At 49.4% G+C, this 22372-nt stretch overlaps 1 protein-coding gene across 3 annotated transcripts in view; it reads right to left on the minus strand.

Moving 5' to 3' along the window:
• Nucleotides 1–22372, minus strand: part of MICAL1 (microtubule associated monooxygenase, calponin and LIM domain containing 1) — a 398198-nt gene that overhangs the window by 267029 nt on the left and 108797 nt on the right. For all 3 annotated transcript variants that reach the window (XM_085639238.1, XM_085639240.1, XM_085639239.1), the window contains exons 3-5: nucleotides 20917–21124; nucleotides 20061–20177; nucleotides 5866–5967 (exon numbers count right to left, since the gene is read on the minus strand). In XM_085639238.1, coding sequence (XP_085495364.1) covers nucleotides 5866–5967; nucleotides 20061–20177; nucleotides 20917–21124 — 427 coding nt within the window. The remainder of the gene's footprint in view (nucleotides 1–5865; nucleotides 5968–20060; nucleotides 20178–20916; nucleotides 21125–22372) is intronic.

Genomic DNA, 22372 nt, shown 5'->3' on the forward strand with positions numbered 1-22372 from the left:
AACCTTAAAAGGTGTCAGTCAGATGTTCTTTGGTGTGTTTGATACACAGTTCCTAGTGGGGACTGACTTTTAGCTAGCAATCATCCGGGCAAGACAATTCCTCAAACCTCAGGTGGTGGTATGCCCAGTTCAAAGCGCTGGGGATGCCAGATAAGAGTGTTATGAAGGCGTGTCACTTCCACACTGGTGAACCATGCCTCGGCCAGGAATGCGCGTCACCTTCACACTGTGAAAGTTGCTCCCTCGGCGGTCCCCAAACTCTTCCCAAGGCCAACCACAAAGAAAGAATGCTCCTATGAGCACTTTATGGCAGGAGCCAGCAACGCGCTTTAAAATGTGGGACGGCAAGGTGTTTAGGTTTTCAACAAAATGCATGCCAAGATTCAGCCTTTGAATTGCCCCAGATTTGCGCTATCGGGAATGTCCCCAGCACTCGTTCATACCTAGGGCAGTCCCTGGCAGTCCCGTAATCCACTTGCAGAGTCCCCGGCAGGCTCGTAAAGTACTGCAGTCCCTGAACTTCACACGGCCTCCGGCCCGCAGCCCGCAATGCTATCAACACAGACACTCCGCCCCAGATCACAGGCGGTGTGCGGCAATAACTCCCAGGCAGGCCCGCTCCTGCTCGCAGACAGTCTTAGCTACCCGCATATGCGCGCCCAGCCGCGGGCATTACCTGGGGGGATTCAAGATGATTAAATGAAGCTGGCGTCAGCACAAGGCTTCTCCGGTCTCTGGGCCACCATATGTATATAATGTGACTAATCACCACTAATCCTTGTAAACGGTGTCATGCTTATCACCAAATAACTCATTATCACACGTGAGCGCCCTGCCACCCACGCGTGTCTGGGTCCAAAGGTAGGTAAAACACGAACCTATATCGGCTTCTATCAGTACTTATTATCGTGCGGTGTTAAATCCGACGCACACGGTCCTCTGGCGTGGGTGATTTCTCTCTGTAGGTTTTAACTGTGGATGCGTATATTTTCTTGTGAATTCCGTCAGTAACACTTCTCACGCCAGCATCCTCGAGTGATAGATATATTATCCTACTGAGGGGCAATGCCATCACCTGCTGGGGGCGGGGACCACAGCCGAAGATCGCGCAGGCTCCTTGCAGTGCCAGGGGGATCTATTCTACACTATAGCAGGCATACAGGATACACATAGGACTGACTGTGGAATCGGGACACACACAGGATCGGGAATTGGGCATGTGATTGGGCTACTATTGGAAATTGTTGGCCGAGCGTGCGGGAAGGGGGAGGGGTGGGTAAGTATTGTTGGGGTGATATAGTTGTAAGAGGAAATGACAGATTTGAGCAACCAAGATATGATATACTGGACCTTTCTGATGTAGGCGAGTGCGTTGTAAATCAGCGAAATGCTTTGCTATCAGGGACTCATTCCACAAATTCAAGACTTCTTCGCAATGTCGTCTCAGGTCTCTCCTAGACCCTCTGCAATACAACTGTGTACTCTTCTGACTTTGTTGTAATCATATGTAGCTATGCCTTGCATAAGTACGTTCATATCTAACATTACAATGTTAGGATAATTGCTGAGTAAAGTCAATCAAATTTTTTTTTTTAAAAGCGAGTCGTTCAGTCATGTGTGTCTAATCAAGATGTCGAGGAAGCAGTTGATATAGTGTGGGCATACTGCACCACAGAACAAGACACTTTGGGTAAATCTCCGTTTGAAGTGATGAGAGGAAGGTTTCCTGGCGATAGATTGGTACCAGCCTGAGTGAAAGATTGTGTATTGGGAAAAGATGTAGTTGTTGAGGAGGTTGTCAGCAAGGGAAGGATTGAAGTGGGTGATAATTAAGGCAGTTGAAGTAATCAGAGGGCTGACCAGATCTAGGGGTCCTTTCAAGGTTAAGCAGGCCTTTGATTTTCACGTGGTCTTGGAGAATGGAGGGCACTGGAACAAACGCAGAGTTGCCTTATAACAGCAGGGTTAGCTTTGCTCAAGAAAAAATGATGAAGCTGTAGATGGTTTATGTTCATGAGGGATGAAGACTTCGGATGTAGTGATGGTCCTTCGTTCAGTCACGACCAGGGGGGAGAAGTGGTTTCTCAGGGAGTTACTACAGACTCTGTGGTTCTCGAGAGGAAAAGGATAGAAGGCATTGGGTGTGGTGAAAGAAAAACTAGAGAGTGTAAAACTCTCAAGAACTTGAAAGATTATGTTTGTTGATACATTGTGTTTGGTCTTGAATTGTTCACACATTCTTTTGTTTTTTTCTCTTCTTATCTCCTTTGTAGCCTTATGTGAGACCTTATTTGTTCAGTGTTTTCCTATTTTTTTCCCCATGTCCTATAAGTGCACTTGTTTCATTAATGATAGTTTTCTAACATATTGGAAGAAAAGCAGATGGGTTATAATTTGCTTAGGCTTGTTGTTTTGTTCCATGTGGAATCTCACCGCTCTGCGATTCCACTGGATGTGTTTTGTACAATGAAGGTTCTGTACTGGTCAGTTGACTACTGGCCAGGAGGGAACCGGTCTGTTGCCAGATGGCGCTTGAATAAAGCTTCTTACCTCCTCTTATCCTGCTGTCTGCTGAGTGATTTTACAACACCCTGCAGCCCCTCACAGCACCAGCACAGCCCTATCCCCGCAGACCCTTGCAGCACCGTCCCCGCAGACCCTCGCAACACCATGCCCGCACACCCTTGCAGCACCATCCCCGCAAACCCTCGCAGCCCCACCCCTGCTGACCCTTGCAGCTCCATCCCCGCAGACTCTCGCAGCCCCATCCCCGCAGACCCTCGCAGCCCCATCCCCGCAGACCCTCGCAGCCCCATCCCCGCAGACCCTCGCAGCCCCATCCCCGCAGACCCTCGCAGCCCCATCCCCGCAGACCCTCGCAGCCCCATCCCCGCAGACCCTTGCAGCCCCATCCCCGCAGACCCTCGCAGCCCCATCCCTGCGTCTGCAGCCCTTTCTGTTATGATTTACCAACAGAATATAGACTCACTAATATTAATAGGACAGGATTCTCTGAATGCTAGCCAATTAGCATTTATGGCTATGAAGAATAGTACATCAGTCCCAATACAAAGATATTGGCGGGTCAAACACCAGTTAGCTTGAAAAAACAACAGCTGATGTGCGGCAAGAGATTGGTACCTCAAAGCCCTAGCTACAAAGCACAGGAGGGCTGTAAGCACTCATACTATTACTAAGCATCGTTACATCTAGATGTGTGGGTAGGTCTGTGTATATGTATTTTAGTTATAGTGAAAAGGGGGAAATATATAAAAATAAATGCATATATTTTGCATTATATGTCTGTATGTATTTGTCATAGTACATAATACAATGTCTTATTTACATTTCATAAGTGGAAGAGTGGTATTTGCTGCTTTTTGCCTCTTTGTATAAAAAACATCTCAAGCTATCTAATTATAAAAAGTGTGTGTGTATATTTTATATATATTAAGTGTTGTGTATATAAGTTAATTTCAGTTATTGCTTTAAAAAAAAATCTTTGCATACTTCACCACAATATACATGTGCATATCAGATCATGCAAATATTGCTGCTTCTATGTACATATGGGTCTACTTGACCAAGTGTCACATGTATATATGCATGTGTAAGTTAATTCCAATTTCCGATTACAAATACTCTCTTCAACCTTTGTGCCATCCCTCTTACTCATCCCAAACCTTTTATGAACTCCCAAATATGCTTTTTAAATATCCCCCTCCTGTCTGGGGAATTCGCCCCACTAACATGCATACATGTCCACTGCTCCTAATAACAGCTTACTAATACCCCTTTCTGAGCCGTTCCCATCATCCTGTCCCTACTTCAAAACACTACTAAACACAAAGGAACTCAAGACCACGAACTCAACACAATTTTTTATTTTGCAGAGTTTTATATAGCGCGAACTTGACCCGAATCGGGTCTCAGAGCGCTTTACATAGCACCAGCTGCGTTACATGAGGACACGTTCATTTTTGTTAGGCACGGGGAGATTAAGTGATTTGCTCAGAATCACAGGATGTTCAGCGTCATCGCAGAGACTCGAACCCAGTTACCCAGATTCGAGGTCGAGCGCCCTAGCCATTAGGCCAACTCCTCTCCTCTAACACAACTAATCCACAAGGAAAAAAAAAACATATTACTAATCACTGAACTTGAATCCTGGGTTTCGGAATAGTGTGCTGCTAGCAGCAAAGCACTTCAACGCCTTGTCTGGAGTAGGGGTGGGCGGAATTTGCGAACTTAACTTTCGCAAATTATCGCGAAAATGTTTAAAATTATCGCAGACAAGCGGAAATATCGCGAAGATGCAGAAGTTTTTTTCCCGCATGTTCGCGAGATTTTCTGCATGGTTGCGGGTCGCCAACTGACCCATGTGGTTGCTTGCAGGCGCGGCCATCTTGTTTTGAGTTGTCTCGCGGTGCATGATCGCGAGAAGAAAGACGTGATCGCGCGACGCATGACGTCACTGCGGGCGCGAACTGTCGCGAGACAGCGCAAATGGCTAAAAACAATACAACATCTCATGGAGAACGCGACCGAATCAAGAAAACTTGTCGGCGAACGCAGGGATTCAGGTAAGGCGATCGCGCACGCGCGAGAATGTATTATTTTACAGCACGAGCAAGAAACAAATTATCGCCAAGCTGCGGAAACCAGAAATTTTGACATTTTCGCGCTCTCCGCGGAACGCGAAAATGTCAAATTATCGCAATTTCCGCGAACGGAACGAAATTTTCGCCCAGGCCTAGTCTGGGGTAGTAAGCGATATACATGTACAGATTACAATTACACTTTGGGTACAATGTAAAGGAGAGTAGGTAAGAGGAGAGCTGACACTACAGACTGTGCTGCTAACAGGGTTTGATTGGGATCAAAAATAGGCCTGGGAACACCAAAAAAAACAGTAGCCAGGTAATTTTAGAGGGTCATTGAAGTCCAACACCACACTGCTCACAGTCCAGCTCAGAATAACATACTGCAAAGGGTACCGAACGTTCACTTTAAATAAAATGGGACGCGTTGTTTGGGGGCTGGGAGGGCGTCTCATAATATCATCACTTGGCCGAGCCCCCCTTTACAAATGAAGCGGAGTTTGCCAAGGACTGGCTACTGTGATCCCCGACATAGTGCCATGGTGGACTTGAAGGGTCTGCGGCAGCCCGGAAGGCCACAGTGTAGGCCACTGTGTCCGGAAGTAGAGGAACGGCATACTTTCACCTTCTGCACTAGCATCAGGGCTTGAGGCTTCCTCTTTGACGATGCATTATTTGATTATTTCTTTAAGTAGGAAAGAAGCATTTTAAGAGAATCATCTACAAAGAACGCCCATTGGACGTCAAACCCTGCAAAACGTCTCTCCTACAAGCAGGGTGTGAAATATGAACACTGTAAAATGTCATCTGGAGCCCCGATTAAAAGCAGACAGTCAAGATTTATCGCGCAGAGTTCAACCACACAGCAAGCTTGCAAACTCTGGCCGGATCCACTAAACCTTTCCGAAAGGATTAGCTACAAATCGTAGTATTCCATTTTTAAGTTTTCCAGTGAAACTCTTGAGCATTTTCTCCTTTTTTTATCGTGTATCTGCATAGTAAAAATATAGATTTCTTTGCATCAAACGTAATTTTACATATTTCAGAGCATACAATGGTCTAAAAGAATTTTTAATCTCCAATAAGACTTTGCAGGACTGCATTGGACAAGCTCAAGAAACATTGGCTCATTGAAAACCCAGACTTTGCTGGCCCCCGCTTCCCCCAAATCTCCTTTTGCCCCATCAACAAACTTCACACTGTGTGAGATAGTCTAGTCTCTGTATCAATGCCAGAATCTTCTGAACAGTTTAAAACCCTTTACCGTCAGGGATAAACCTGCTTCCTCCGGCTGAGATCAGGACATCGAATTGGAACTTGGCGAGATAGGAGCTGGTGGGCTGGAAGGAGGCGGTCCAGCCTTTTCCTGTACAAAGGGAACAATAAAGTATTAGCAGCAGGTCAGGCCCAACCTCATCCAACATCACTGAATTACAACCGCAGTATACTTTACAACAGGCCACGTCTCGTCCAACAGGGGTGAACACAATTGTGGGGACGCAGATGTCTCTTGACAGAGTCTCACTTGTCAGACTTCAGACCACACTGTGTAAATATTGTGGAAGTGGCCGCCTAAATGAGATAGGTCTGCAAACTGCAGCAAGAACTGGGCATCTGGATCCTTCACGTCTGATTGAACATAATCAAAATATAAATAAAACAACTCTTATATCCACTCCTCTCTTAGGTGGCTCATCTACCTCGGTCTACCATCACCCCCTTCAGTGTCTCCGTCTTCAGCCTTCTGGGCCTCTACCATTCTTAATGCCAACCTAATTGTCATTGGCAACTTCCTCAAGCTATCTACGGTACGTTCAATCTCCTTTGCACCCATGCTCACTCCTTCGTGTAGCCTCTTTTGGACATAATAGTTCTACAGCCATACCTGCGGATTGTGTCGCTTACACCCTCTATCCTCAAGTTAACCTGTACCCATAGCAATGAGGTCAACAACCCCATACCTTCTTTTACCCAATAACTATGCCTGAAAACCTTCACTTGCCCAACCCTATCTCGTGAATCTAAAAAATCTGTACTACCCATTAACAAATGGCTAAAGTCCTGCCCCTGTGATGTCAACAGCGGTTAGTGATTGGTGTAGATGGCTTCCTTCCACTAGTCATCTTCGAAAGAGGTACTGAACATTGAAAGTCCAATCCAAGGCACTCTAGAGCTGGCAGTGCTAGCACCCTCCCTCCGTCAAGGCCCTTTCCTGTCCTCCAACCCACTTATCCATCTCGTTCCTTCTAGCCATTGCCAGCGAGATCCCAAAGACTGGCTACCCACAACATGCTATAGCGCCATCCTAGAGTAACCATCCAGCTTCTGGTCATTAGGACACCATTCAGGCTTGTGCTTTTCTGGTACAAATCATTGTTATCGGGTGAGTCAGCCATCTTGGCTTCAAGGAGCCAAACCACAACAACAACTCCAAAAACCCATTAGAGGGACGACTGAGAGCCTGGGACTTGACACAAGGGGCATATTTACTAGAAACTGGGGGAGCACGGTGTGCCAAAATTTGTAAAGTCGCACTCTGTCCGTTTCATAACCCAGGGATGCGCAGCATTCACAAGTATGCGGCGTACCCTTGCATTTCCCTAAGTACTGGCGCTAAAAAAGCTGCAAAGCCCCACGCAAGATACCCTTGCGCCATGTTGCATGGGTGCCTGCGCTGCAGGGGCAATTGTTTATCTGCAGGAAGGGACACCTTTCTGAACATGATCTATAAAGGCGATTTGCTGTTACATGGAAAGAACAAAATACAATGAGAAATGAAACATTTCTCCCCATTTCACCTGCTTAAGACCAAGTATTCCCTGGCGGTATTTTTGGCGCTGCCCCATACGTTACAAATATGGTGCAGCATCAAAAAGCAATGGTGTTGCAGCGGAACGCCCTCTGCAACACCCACTGCACGACCCTTTCATGCTAAGTGCTGAGTGAATAGGGGCATTATTTACAAGGCAGCGTTAAGCCACATTAAGTGGCTTAATGCCGCCTTGTTAATAAGGCGAAGGACTTCACGCCGCTAGAACGTCTGAAAAAGTGACATTCCGGTGGCATTATCACCTTGTAAATTTGCCCCAAGCTGTCCCAGTGACATGAAGCGAGGCAACAACTCCTCTCGATCTGGTAAAACACATCATTTTGAAAAAGACAACTTCATCAACAAAGCTCCTTCTAGATCCTCGCTTACTATCCCCAATCTTTTCTCCTTCTTTTCTCCTTCTTTCCTCTTCTCAGAACGTTTTGGCATTCGGTGCTAAGCAAATAATCAACATAACATACATTCCTGCAGCAGTGAATTGCATGGTCACATGTGCAACCTTTAAATGCTTACCTTCTCGGGCTACTTCTTAAGGTCTTGCATCACACTCGTGCTCAGAAACTCAAATACTCCCAGGAGGTAGGTGAAACTAGAACATGCAGTATTTCTCAAACTCAATGCCTCAAACAAGTGCCATCAGGTGTAGAGAAGCGTCTGAGGGCATACTTGATTAAGTCCTGGTTTCCAGAGAAACCGAAGAGGGAGAACTACCATACTGTTGTCCCTTGCTGGGACAGAACGATGACCATGTCTGGCGATGTTCTTCATCCCATGCAGTGGGACAGAAGGGACAGGATTGCCGGGGGCGCTCTCAATTCAATATCTTGGGGCACATATAAGTATAAAGTATAAGTATAAAAGAAGCTTATAGAGCGCTCGAATACCAAACAGTGTCTTGGCGCTAGAGTGTGTATGATCAGCAGAAAAACGAATTATTGTTGGATCTGGAATAGGCGATACTTCAGCGTCTTCCTGAAAAGGGCATAACTCGGTTGAAGTCGCATCTCCACTGGTAGCTGATTCCATAACTTAGCTGCACAATTGGCAAAAGAACGACCGTCCCATCTAGCTAGTCTAAATCTGGAAGTGCAGATAAGACCAAGATTAGCCGACCGCAAAGCACGGGGCGGAATATAATGTCTAAACCTGTCTATTCCATCATTGGCACCCCCACCAAAGCGGGCCCGGTGAACCAAACAGAGTGCCTTAAACTCGATTCTCTGTTGAACCGGAAGCCAAAGAAGAGATTTTCTGCCCATAGAGGTGGGACAACCCCTGGGCAGGTTCAGAATCACACGAACCGCGGCATTCTGCAGAGACTGGATTTTACCGACCTGGAATTTATCAATACCCAAAAACATGGCATTGCAATAATCCAGTCTGGACATGAATAAGGCGTCCATCACCGTTTTCTGTAGCGCCGAAGGGATGTATGGGAAGATTTTCCGCAGAGTTTTTAACAAGAGAAAACATGAGGAAGTTAGGCTATTGACCTGGGCTGACATACTCAGCTTTTCGTCAAAGATCACCCCCAGGTTCCTCACCTTAGTGACCGGGAGGGGACATTGCCCGGCCTCCGGTGGCCACCATAGGGTGTTCCAAACTGAGGGTCCTCTTCCAAACTCCATCACTTCAGTCTTTTCAGTATTAATTTTTAAAAAACTCAAGCGCATCCATTACATCACATCAGTGAGAAAGGCATGGAATTTGGCCGCTATTTGATCAGGGTTATCCACAACTGATATCACTAATTGTGAATCATCCGCATAGGACACCAACATAAAACCATGTTTCCTGACCAGACTAGCCAGAGGTCTAACTTAGATGTTGAAAAGAGTCGGGAAAGAGCAGAACCTTGTGGAACACCAAAAGACAGAGCGAAATTGGCCGAGTGTAAGCCAGCCCAATTTAAGCTTTGCCTTCGATTGTCCAGAAAAGAAGAAAGTAGGGGCAAGGCCCGATCCACAATCCCTACATTCCTCAGGCGCTGCAACAGCACCGCATGATTCACGGTATCGAACGCAGCGGACAGATCCAGGAGTACAAGAATAGCCCTCCCCCTCCATCCACTGCAGCTCGGATACCCTCTGCTGCCGTAATAAGGGCAGATTCTGTGGAATGTTTAGGTCGAAAGCCATGCTGGGACCTGTCCAGCAGGGCATGCTTATCCAGATACTCCGTCAAACTCCGATTTATAGCCTTCTCGGTGACCTTAGCCATCAGAGGAAGGCCAGAGATTGGACGATAGTTTTTAAACTCAGAGGGATCCAGAGAGGCTTTTTTAAGAAGGGGTTTGACGCTCGCCGTTTTCCAGGTAGCTGGATAGGGTCCTGCAGCTAGTGCCTGGTTAATCAGGTCCGTGAGACTAGGTGTGATCCTATCAGCCATCAGGTGCATAATATGTGGAGGGCAAGGGTCTGAAGCAGCACCTGACTTTATAGAGCTTAACAGCGTCAGGACCTCACCTGTAGATAAGGGATCAATAGCTATCAGGCTGTTTATAGGTATCTCCTGCTTACAGTGCAGAGTTTTTGGTCCCACTGAATTTAGCAGTTCATCATAGATAGTGGACACCTTGTTCTGGAAAAAGACAGCCAACTGATCACAGAATGATTGATCAGGGCTGAACCGGTTAGTCTGCTGAGGCTTCGCCAGAAAGGACACAGCTTTAAAAAGTTCTTTAGTGGAGTTCCCTGCCTCCGAAATTTTCTGGGAAAAATAGTCCTTCTTGGATTGCCGGATGACCTGCTTATAGTTATGCAGGACCTCATTATAGGCTAGCTTACAGACCAGATTATTGTCCACTCTCCAGAGCCGTTCACGCAGTCTACACTCAACCTTCAATAGTTTGAGTTCAGGGCCATACCAGGGGGCACCAGGTGGACGTCTGTTGCAAGTGGCCGCCTGGAGGGGAGCAACCTGATTAACTGCTTCTGTGATCCAATCGGTGAGCTGGGAGACCGCCATCTCATTATTAATGTCGAGGTTAGGGGGGGGGGGGGGGGGGGAAGTTGCCCAACGCCTCAGTAAAAGAGGAGTATGTGACCTTGTTCCATCTCCTAAACATAATCTTGGTGGGTTTATGAGGAGCGCCTATTGCCCCTATCTTTACCCCTACCCTAAAGAACACAGCGCTGTGGTCGGTCCACGGGATGGGTTCTGCCCTAAGGTATAGTAAATCTGGGAATATAGATGGAATGGGCATTTATGTTATGTTAAATGGATTTCTGGAGTGCACATGCACCCTGTAAATCCGGTTGGTACTGCATGAAGGTTTGAGAAGAGAGAAAGAGGTGGGCCCACCACTATAAAGGTAGAAATGCAGCATAGGAGAAAGAAACAAGGTCTTCAGCTGTATTGGATACCCCAATAAGGGGTTTATTTACAAGTCTATCTGGATTGGGCGTTCTGGAGCTTCGCTGCAAATTTTGCAAAGCAAAATGGTGGAAATGCGAACAGAGGTTTGAAGGTTGACTGTAACATGCATTTTGGATTATTTTTTGTAACATTTGTAGAAGAAAGCGGGCTTAGAATCTGTTAGACCTGGCACCTTGGCGTGAGTCTCCCTTCCTCTTTTTGTCGCTGTGCCTCATGTGTTTTTATGGTGTTGGCCGCTCAGCGCGCTGTGCCACTGCCAACCAGTGTCACGGTGCGAGTGCTCCCTATGTAAATTGTATATGTTGGTTGGATTCCATGATTGGATTGGATGGTTTACTATCAGACCCCAGTACAGTGCGCCAGGGGCGCCAGGGCATGTAAATACGAACACCGCTGGTGGACTTGCAGCACGGGTTGTGCCACCCACAGAAGCGGCCGGTAAAATATATCTGAGGTCTGCCATCGCAGAACCTGCGTGCAGTCTGGTACTGACATGCTGACCGGCAAGTGCCCACACTTTCCAGTCCCTAAACCCTTCCCTTAGCTGCATGTTAGTCACCCCTCTGGTAGGCCCACGGGCAGGGTGCATTGTACGCCTAAGGTAGGACAAGCCTGGATGCGTGGCATGTCCTAGTAGTGAATTACCGCCATCTTGTTGTTCACTACTGCAAGGCTACCCTGTTCTCATAGGCCAGTATGGGCGGCCTGGATTATTACACCCTATGATCCTAACCGACCCAGGGAACATGGTAGGAGATCGAGTTTAGTATGCCTGAACTCGGAATAATAAGGTACATCTTTTCGCAAGGTTTATTTTAATATTCCGGGTTTGCAAATGCCGCTTTTAGAAAGTTGGCCTTTGCTTGCCTAAACCTTTCAGCCGCCTCTGCGTGTTGTGTATCTGATGTCTGGCTGGTGTGAGTGACAGGGCTGGGGGAACCCAGAGGGGCAGGGCTAGGTAGCCTGGTATGAATAGGACGATCGACAGGTAGATGGGTGGGAGGAGTGCTCCTAGGTTCTGAATAGGACAGTGCTCCGCTACCTCGATGCCGGCTCCACCCCCCGTGGAGCGTCTGATGACTCTGCCCTGCACTCTGAAAGGAGAAGCCTGCATCACGTAAACAAAGTGCTCAGAAACCGGACTGAACTAGGCAAGGGCCCCCCTGGCCTGGGAGAACAAAAGATTTGTGGTATAAATGGAGGAGCCCTGCTCCTAAGAAACTAGATCCGCTTTTGACCAAGAAGAATCTCTGCCTGAGGAGGAGGCACCGGGAAAGCTGTAGGAGGAAGACTGTCCCTATCCTGGGGGATTGGCCTGCAGTGGTGACCTTGCTGCCAAAGGAGAGAAGAGAAACTGTTGCTGAAAACTTTTACTTTACCTTCACTTTCAAGACTTGTGCTTTTCCAAAACGATCTCCAAGGGCTTGGAACTGAGCTCGCCCCCTGAACTGAGCCCCAGGACCATTGGGCTCTACCTGATCTTCACTCGCCTGCTGCTGGACTGTGGTGTCCTTTCCCTCGCCGGAGCTGTGACCCTCGTGCCCAGTCCCTCCCTGAGCCGTGACCCGGACTGCTTAGCCGCCCCCGCCTTGGGAAGAGCCTCGCTCGATCGGAGCCGCTCCCCCCTACGCTGTGCTGGGCTGCCCCGTCACCTCGCTCGCTGGAGGCTCGCTGTGCACCTTCACCCTCCCGCCGGAATCGGCGTTTGTGAGCATCTCCAAGCCTCGGACGGCCCGGACGTATCTGCGTGCCCGGCTGCCCCGCTTTGTTCACCCGCCACCTGCAACACCCCGCTCTTGTCGTGAGCCTGAAGATCAGACACCCTCGTGAAGTGTGGGAGCCCCGGACGCCGCCTCGCTCTTCTGTCGAAGAGCCGCTGAAATCCCGCACCCGCCTTTGCGTCAAGAAACAAGGTACTGTACTTAGGACCTCGACCGCGAGCTCGCATCGGATCCAGGGTCCGTTTTGCCAAGAATCTCCGTTGTTAGAGCCATGCCTGGTTCACTCTCAGCCGGAAGGGCGGCTTCCATAATCTCTGGATTTGAAGACGTAGATTGGGAGGAATACGCACTTCAGAATCGTACCAATGAAGACTTGAAAGGTCTTTGCTCCAAGTTCAGGATTGCCCAAACTGGATTGAAAAAGAAGGAACAATTTGTGAAGGCGCTGAGGGCCTGGTATGAGTCAAAGGCACCAGAGAATCAGGTGGAAGTGGTTCCACCAGAAAGTGTCCATGAGTTTGGCAGATGCCTGTCGCCAGAAGAGTTGGCGGACAGGGCTGCAACCCGGGCACACGAGGTGGAAATGGCAAAACTTCATGGGCAGATGGATATGGAAAAACAAAGATTAGCCATGGAAGAAAAGAAACTACAATTAGAGCATGACATGAAGCTGAGGGAGCTGGAGCTGAAAGCAAAAAGTTTGGAGCTTAATCCCTCTGGTGGCAGCACACCGCCAGTACCGGCGGAACCAAGAGTTTATATTCCCAAGGATGTAGTGAAGGAGTTCTTCAGGAATGACGACATCGGGCAGTGGTTCAGAGCCTACGAGGTAGCCATGTCTTCCCACCGGGTCCCTGAGAAAGATTGGGGAGCGGGGTTGTGGGGAAGGTTCCTGAGTGAAGGGCGGGACACCCTGTTAGATTTACCTGTTGATGTTCGTAATTCTTATGCCCATATGAAGGAAGCATTGATGGCTAGGTATGGGTTGACCCCTGAGTTATATAGACAGAGGTTCAGGGGTTGCACTAAGATTCCCAATAGTACGTATGTGGAGTATGTGACTTTCTTTTGCAGAGCGCTGGATGGTTGGGTAAAGGGTAGTAAGGTAAATGATTATCAAGGGCTTCTTGATTTAATGGCATGGGAGCACTTGTCCAGTAATTGTTTTCCTGAGCTACGCCAGCACCTGATCGATAGTAAGCTGACTAACCCGAGGAAGCTTGCTGAGGAGGCGGACCGCTGGGTCAGTACCAGGGTCCACAAGGGTACCGTGGGAGATTCCGCCAAAGGTGGGCAGGGTCCCCAGCAGAAGAGTGGGGGGGACAGGGGTAAACAGAAGCAGTTCCAAAAAGGGCCCCAAAATAGTCCCCAAGGGAACCAAGGGAAGGGTTCTCAGCCTCCCCCACCCCAGAAACCGACCGGGGCCCCGACAGGTCCTCCTGTTCCAAAGGGGCCCGTAAGATGTTACAGGTGTAACAATTTGGGGCATTTTGCCTCTGATGTAAAGTGTCCATTGTTTGGTAAACCAGCACCCACTGGTGCTCCACCCCGGCAGGTGACTAGTGTAGCCTTGGGGAGGAGAGGGATGTCCAAGGTGGGTGGGGTCCCGCAGAGATGTCCCTGGTCTCGCTAGGAGACCGTGAAGTGGTCCCTCCAACCCAGCTGCCTGAGGACACTAAGAAGTACAGGCAGTGGGTGACCATAAATGGCCATAGGGTGGAGGCTCTTAGAGATACAGGAGCCAGTGTGACGGCTGTCCGGTGTCACCTGGTGTCTCAGGAGCAGGTGGTCCCCAATGCATTCTATCCCGTTGTTGCCGCTGACAACACAGAGAGACACTGCAAGGTGGCTCAGGTTCCCTTTGAGTGGGGGGGGGGGGGGTCTCTGGTACTCTTCAGGTAGCTGTGAGGCCCGCCATGCCTGTAGACTGTTTGTTAGGGAACGATTTGGAGAGCTCACCTTGGGCTAAGGTGGAGCGGAGTGCTCACCTGGAGATGTTGGGTATGCCGGATTGGGCGTGTGTCACCACACGGTCCATGGCAGCCAGTAGAGGTACTCAAGAGGTCCTGGAGCCTGAGAGGGAGGCCCAGGAACCGGCCTCAGAGAGAAGGAGCAAGGGGCGCGGGAAGCCGGCCCCTGAAGTTCCCACGGTCCAGGAGGAAGCAGACCTTGAGGGGGATGCCCTGGAGCCTACAGGGGAGCAGATAGCTGAACTGAGAGACCTGCCGGAGCTGACCCATTGGCAGCAGGAAGGGGGTCCCACCAGGGAGGACTTTTGCAAGGCACAGAAGGAGTGCCCTTCTCTCGTGGGTATGCGGCAGCAGGCTGCAGACCAGGCCGCAGGTGATCAGTCAGGATCGCATTTCGTTTACTGGGAGAACGACCTCCTATATACAGAGCCTAAGGTTGCTGAGCCTGGGTCAGCCCGTGCGCTGGTGGTACCCCAGGGCTTCAGAGCCTTCCTACTGGGGCTGGCTCACGATGTGCCATTGGCAGGGCATTTGGGGCAGGACAAGACCTTTGAAAGGCTTGTCACCCACTTTTATTGGCCTCAAATGCGCAGGAGTTCGGATACTCACTGCAGGACATGCCAGACTTGCCAGGCAAGTGGAAAGAGTGGGAGGAAGCAGAAGGCTCCACTCCAGCCATTCCCTGTGGTCGGTACCCCATTCCAGCGAGTGGGGATTGACATTGTAGGGCCACTGGACCCCAGGACAGCGATGGGCAATAGGTTCATCCTGGTCCTGGTGGACCATGCCACCCGGTACCCGGAAGCCATTCCTCTAAGGACAGTGACGGCCCCCGTGGTGGGACGGGCACTGATGGGAATTTTCTCCCGAGTGGGATTCCCTCTGGAGGTGGTGTCTGACCGAGGTACCAATTTCATGTCCAAGTACATGAAATCTCTTTGGCAAGAGTGTGGTGTAACCTACCAGTTCACCACCCCTTACCACCCCCAAGGAAACGGGTTGGTTGAGAGATTCAACCGAACCCTCAAAGGCAGGATAATGGGCCTAGAAGGAGCCATGAGGCGTAAGTGGGACGTCCTCTTACCATGCCTTCTCTTCGCTTACCGTGAGGTGCCACAGAAGTCTCTGGGGTTCAGTCCCTTTGAGCTCCTGTATGGTCACCCAGTCAGAGGACCTCTAAGTCTGGTCAAAGAAGGCTGGGAGCAATCTCCCAGGAAGCCTCCCCAGAATGTATATAGTTACATGCTGGCCTTCAGGAATCAGACTAGGCGATTCAGGCAACTTGCTGAGGCAAATCTGGAAGCCAGCCAGGAGGAGATGAAGCGGTGGTACGACCAGAATGCCACTCTGGTAGAGCTTCAGCCTGGGCAGAAAGTATGGGTCTTGGCCCCCGTGGAGCCGTGTGCGCTCCAGGATAAGTGGACCGGTCCCTTTGAGGTGGTGGAGCGCAAGAGTCCTGTTACCTACGTGGTGGACCTGAAGTCTCCTAGGAACCCCTTAAGGGTCCTACATGTCAACCGCCTCAAGCCCCACTTGGAGAGGTCCCAAGTGGGCATGCTCTTGGCAACAGATGCTGGAATGGAAGAGGAGACAGAACCTCTTCCTGACCTCCTGTCAGCCAAGGAGCAAGATGGGTCAGTGGATGGTGTCATCCTCTCTTCCACCCTGACCCCTGAGCAACAGAATGATTGTCGCCAGTTGCTGGGACAGTTTTCTGACCTGTTTTCCCTGGTCCCTGGTGTCACTGATTGGTGCGTCCATGATGTGGACACTGGGGATAGTCCACCTGTGCGGCACAAGGCCTACAGGGTGACTGACAGGGTGAGGACATGCATCAAGGAGGAGGTCTCCAAGATGTTTGCCCTCGGGGTAATTGAGTCTTCTAGCAGTCCTTGGGCCAGCCCCGTGGTCTTGGTCCCAAAGGCTGCAGCGCCGGGAGCCACACCCGAACTCCGGTTCTGTGTGGACTACAGAGGACTCAATTCGGTCACTAGGACCGACGCACACCCCATCCCCAGAGCTGATGAGCTCATCGATCGGCTAGGGGCTGCCAACTACCTCAGCACGTTTGATTTAACGTCTGGGTATTGGCAGATCGCCTTGACCGAGGGGGCCAAAGAGAGGTCAGCGTTTTCCACCCCAGATGGGCACTACCAGTTCCGGGTTATGCCATTTGGGATGAAGAATGCCCCTGCCACCTTCCAGAGATTGGTCAACCAGGTGTTGGCTGGGCTGGATTCGTTCAGTGCAGCCTACCTGGATGACATCGCCGTGTTCAGCTCCACTTGGGAGGAACACTTGCGTCACCTCTGGGAAGTGTTGATGGCGCTGCGCAAGGCAGGCCTCACGATCAAGGCGAGTAAGTGCCAGATCGGGCAGGGTTCCGTGGTGTACTTGGGACACCAAGTTGGGAGTGGCCAGGTGGCACCCCTTCAGCCCAAGATAGAAACCATCCTGAATTGGGAGGCGCCCAAAACCCAGACGGAGGTGAGAGCCTTCCTAGGTCTCACCGGGTACTACAGGAGGTTTGTCAAGGGGTATGGCAACATGGTTGCCCCCTTGACAGCGCTGACTTCGAAGAAGCAGCCCAGGAAAGTGGTCTGGACTGACACCTGTCAGAAAGCTTTTGAGGCCTTGAAAACTGCTATGTGCACGGCGCCCGTGCTCTTGGCTCCCAACTTCTCCAAAGAGTTTATCGTTCAGACAGACGCTTCAGAGCATGGTGTGGGGGCTGTTCTCTCACAGATTAATGAGGAGGGCCTAGATCAACCCGTAGCCTTTCTTAGCAGGAGGTTACTTCCACGGGAACAAAGGTGGAGTGCTATTGAGCGTGAGGCATTTGCTGTGGTCTGGGCGCTGAAGAAGCTAAGACCCTACTTGTTTGGGTCTCACTTCCGGGTTCAGACGGACCACAGGCCCCTCAGATGGTTGATGCATATGAGGGGTGAGAATCCAAAGCTGTTGAGGTGGTCCATTTCCCTACAGGGTATGGATTTCACGGTGGAACATCGCCCTGGTACAGATCACGCCAATGCTGACGGTCTGTCTAGATTTTTCCGCCTTAGTGATGAGGAACTCCCTGGGGTAGGGTAGTTCTCCCCACTTTTCAGCTGGAGGGGACACGTGTTAGACCTGGCACCTTGGCGTGAGTCTCCCTTCCTCTTTTTGTCGCTGTGCCTCATGTGTTTTTATGGTGTTGGCCGCTCAGCGCGCTGTGCCACTGCCAACCAGTGTCACGGTGCGAGTGCTCCCTATGTAAATTGTATATGTTGGTTGGATTCCATGATTGGATTGGATGATTGGATTGGATGGTTTACTATCAGACCCCAGTACAGTGCGCCAGGGGCGCCAGGGCATGTAAATACGAACACCGCTGGTGGACTTGCAGCACGGGTTGTGCCACCCACAGAAGCGGCCGGTAAAATATATCTGAGGTCTGCCATCGCAGAACCTGCGTGCAGTCTGGTACTGACATGCTGACCGGCAAGTGCCCACACTTGCCAGTCCCTAAACCCTTCCCTTAGCTGCATGTTAGTCACCCCTCTGGTAGGCCCACGGGCAGGGTGCATTGTACGCCTAAGGTAGGACAAGCCTGGATGCGTGGCATGTCCTAGTAGTGAATTACCGCCATCTTGTTGTTCACTACTGCAAGGCTACCCTGTTCTCATAGGCCAGTATGGGCGGCCTGGATTATTACACCCTATGATCCTAACCGACCCAGGGAACATGGTAGGAGATAGAGTTTAGTATGCCTGAACTCGGAATAATAAGGTACATCTTTTCGCAAGGTTTATTTTAATATTCCGGGTTTGCAAATGCCGCTTTTAGAAAGTTGGCCTTTGCTTGCCTAAACCTTTCAGCCGCCTCTGCGTGTTGTGTATCTGATGTCTGGCTGGTGTGAGTGACAGGGCTGGGGGAACCCAGAGGGGCAGGGCTAGGTAGCCTGGTATGAATAGGACGATCGACAGGTAGATGGGTGGGAGGAGTGCTCCTAGGTTCTGAATAGGACAGTGCTCCGCTACCTCGATGCCGGCTCCACCCCCTGTGGAGCGTCTGATGACTCTGCCCTGCACTCTGAAAGGAGAAGCCTGCATCACGTAAACAAAGTGCTCAGAAACCGGACTGAACTAGGCAAGGGCCCCCCTGGCCTGGGAGAACAAAAGATTTGTGGTATAAATGGAGGAGCCCTGCTCCTAAGAAACTAGATCCGCTTTTGACCAAGAAGAATCTCTGCCTGAGGAGGAGGCACCGGGAAAGCTGTAGGAGGAAGACTGTCCCTATCCTGGGGGATTGGCCTGCAGTGGTGACCTTGCTGCCAAAGGAGAGAAGAGAAACTGTTGCTGAAAACTTTTACTTTACCTTCACTTTCAAGACTTGTGCTTTTCCAAAACGATCTCCAAGGGCTTGGAACTGAGCTCGCCCCCTGAACTGAGCCCCAGGACCATTGGGCTCTACCTGATCTTCACTCGCCTGCTGCTGGACTGTGGTGTCCTTTCCCTCGCCGGAGCTGTGACCCTCGTGCCCAGTCCCTCCCTGAGCCGTGACCCGGACTGCTTAGCCGCCCCCGCCTTGGGAAGAGCCTCGCTCGATCGGAGCCGCTCCCCCCTACGCTGTGCTGGGCTGCCCCGTCACCTCGCTCGCTGGAGGCTCGCTGTGCACCTTCACCCTCCCGCCGGAATCGGCGTTTGTGAGCATCTCCAAGCCTCGGACGGCCCGGACGTATCTGCGTGCCCGGCTGCCCCGCTTTGTTCACCCGCCACCTGCAACACCCCGCTCTTGTCGTGAGCCTGAAGATCAGACACCCTCGTGAAGTGTGGGAGCCCCGGACGCCGCCTCGCTCTTCTGTCGAAGAGCCGCTGAAATCCCGCACCCGCCTTTGCGTCAAGAAACAAGGTACTGTACTTACGACCTCGACCGCGAGCTCGCATCGGATCCAGGGTCCGCAACGTTTTTACTTCCCTGTCATCTGCTGTGTGCTCCCTGGGCGCTGCCTCAGCACGAAGTGCGCTGAGGCCCACAGTTACCTTGTGCCCGCCTAAAGAACTTTCCATAAAAAGAACCTTACCGTATTTCCAAGAATTGTGGCCCCATCAGTTCAACGTTACTGGGCCTTGTATTTGAGCCTGCTGAATCTACATAAACGCTTATTTTTATATACTTCCTGATTGGTGTCCGTTTGTGGTGCATGCAAGGGGTTTGCTGTATGTGTAATTACATTTGCTTAACCGTGTACGCCTGAGACTTAGCCTAGACTGCTCGCGCCACGCACCTAGAGGGTGAGCAGGGGTTATTCTGGGGAGTCATCCTTCGCCCTGACAAGAAGTAAAGGGTCCCTGCTTGTTGTGGGTTCACACCTGCGTCAACTAGAGCCCCCTCATTTCTAACAGAATCATAAAAAGTTTTATGCACCAAACAGAGGGACTTGATCTGGCATGTTTCCAAAACAAATACGTTTCTAGAAACCAATCGTAAGCGGTGGAATAGGAGGAAATGGAGTCAAAATAAACAGCGCACATATATACATCATAAAATCCTCCTCGATCACTAATTACTGACTCACCCAGACTTTTCACTTCAGCAGGAGGCGGCACTGGATCTTTAAATGTAATGCCTACAAAGACCTCAACTCCAAGGAGCAACGTCGTCTTCAAGAGAATGAGCTGCAGCTGACGAATACCTGCGATTAAGAAAAGAGGGCATGAAAAAAGTAAACTAACAAAGGGAATGGCTGGCAAAAGAAGAACATAAGGCAACAAATACGAGGTTGAGAGATAAAGCATTAAGAAAATAAAGGTGTGAGGAAGTGAGATGGGGTATGGGAAGGAGCAATGGCGATATAAGGAGAACACCAAACAAAGTAATACTCATTTTCAGAATTCACCTAGTATAGGTTTAGACTTTGCTGATTAATTATTTCAGATCCTATCAACAAGCAACTACTCCATTCACCTCACAATTATAAGCGTCACTCACTGTACTAGGCAAGCAAGAGGCAATGTGGATGAATGGTTCATTTGTTGGAGGACCCTTGAGATATAAAGTTCCAATCCCCAAATCACAATGTGACCTAACTAGGTACAAATCACCATCTCCATAAGCACCCCATGCCAAAAACTGGGAGCACTTGAGCAGAGACACCTATCACGCAGTAAATAAAAAGTGGGCTTTCATTTTACATCACTTAAATAATCCCACTACTTAACACATCGCTGTTGGCTTCTGATCAACCTATCCCTTCACAATTACACTTCCTAGCCTACCAGCAGTTGCTCTGGTCTTCCCAGACATCTTTCCTTGAAAACTTTTATGCATTGTAGATCCGACTCTCCTCTACCCATCACATCACCCAACATGCACTTGTGCGCACCAATTCCCCCATCCAAACATCTATGGTGCCTTCTGCCACCATGACTCACTGACGTGGTCCAGAGTCCCAGTGCAGAAGCGCCCATGATACTTCTTGGCGCCAAGGCCCCGCAGATCCAGGATACTGAAGGGCCACAAGTGCAGGACGTTATTCCGAGAGAAAGACTTGCGCTTCTCCACCACGATGACCTTCGCCCCTAGGAAGGCCAGTTCGATGGCGGTGCGTAGGCCGCAGGGCCCTGCCCCCACCACAAGACACTGGAAAGAAAGAAGAGAGGCAATAAGCTGCTGAACGGGGGTATTTCTGTTAAGACAAGCACATCAGAGAGGACAATCATCTTGACTACCTTAATAGCCTGGATTTTTAACAGATTGCTTTTGGACCTGCACTGGAATGGAGTTAGTTTTGCTGGATGTCAGGGATGAAATCCATCGTCGAAAAAGCAAACCCCTTGGAGAACTGATCAAATGAATCACACAATAATTTCACATGCACTCTTAAATAATAACAAAATCGAACCAACCAAACAGAGGTGCAAAATAAAAGAGCTTAATAATCAAATCAAAAAATGTATTTCAATATAAATTTATTAAAATGGTATATATACACAAACAATTGATAATAACATGAAATCCAGTATTTTATAGCAAAGTTACATACATTAATATTTCATTATATTCCAAACAACAATCATGAGTAAAAACCTGGATAAAAAACAGCTAAAAAACACACAGCAGCGAGTGAGAAAAAAACAGCAGGAAAAAATATAATTTCCAATCAAGAAAACATCACAGTGATCAGACACAAGATAAATCAATAAGTAAGAGTACACACTGTTGGATCAGAACATGTTTTAGACAAATTTGATAGCCATACAGTGTTGCACTTGTCGCTCATCTGTGATGAGATCAAACAATCAAAGCATCGACGCGTTTCGGTGGGTCCGAGGAATTTATGACCCCCACCTTCTTCAGGAAAGAAGAATATCTTCCACACTCGTATTAAAATGGTTTCTAAATCTCCAAATGGGGCCACTGCCCTGATCAGGAACAGTTGCCAACAGAATTTGTCGCTTTTCAGTGCGGACACAACTTGGTCCGGTCAGGAAAACCGTAGCACTTTAGATATCAAGTCAGCGGGTCACTTGTTGGTAGGTCACTTTCATATCAACCCAAGATATACCAAAAAGAATGTGAACATACCAATTTTATAGAGAGTTTAAGGCTGGTAACCCTATTCAGATTTTATCAGCAGGAGGGAATGCTAGTTCTCACTCTACTCACTTCTTTCAGATACAGGCAAATATGTCCGGCCAGTATATCCGATCCTAAAATGGGGTTCCAACACGGGGTAGTCTACCTCCGTACACGTTGAAGTCCATCACCAAAAAATGAACTGTGGTCTTATTTAAACGTCTTGACGGCATTTCATTCAGCAGAGCATTGGTTGTAGATCGACTCAATTGTGTCTCTAACCTTGAAATGTATTTGGTAAGAGCCTCAAAC

Source organism: Triturus cristatus, chromosome 12, assembly GCF_964204655.1.
Source record: "Triturus cristatus chromosome 12, aTriCri1.1, whole genome shotgun sequence".
NCBI classification, from domain to species: Eukaryota; Metazoa; Chordata; class Amphibia; order Caudata; family Salamandridae; genus Triturus; species Triturus cristatus.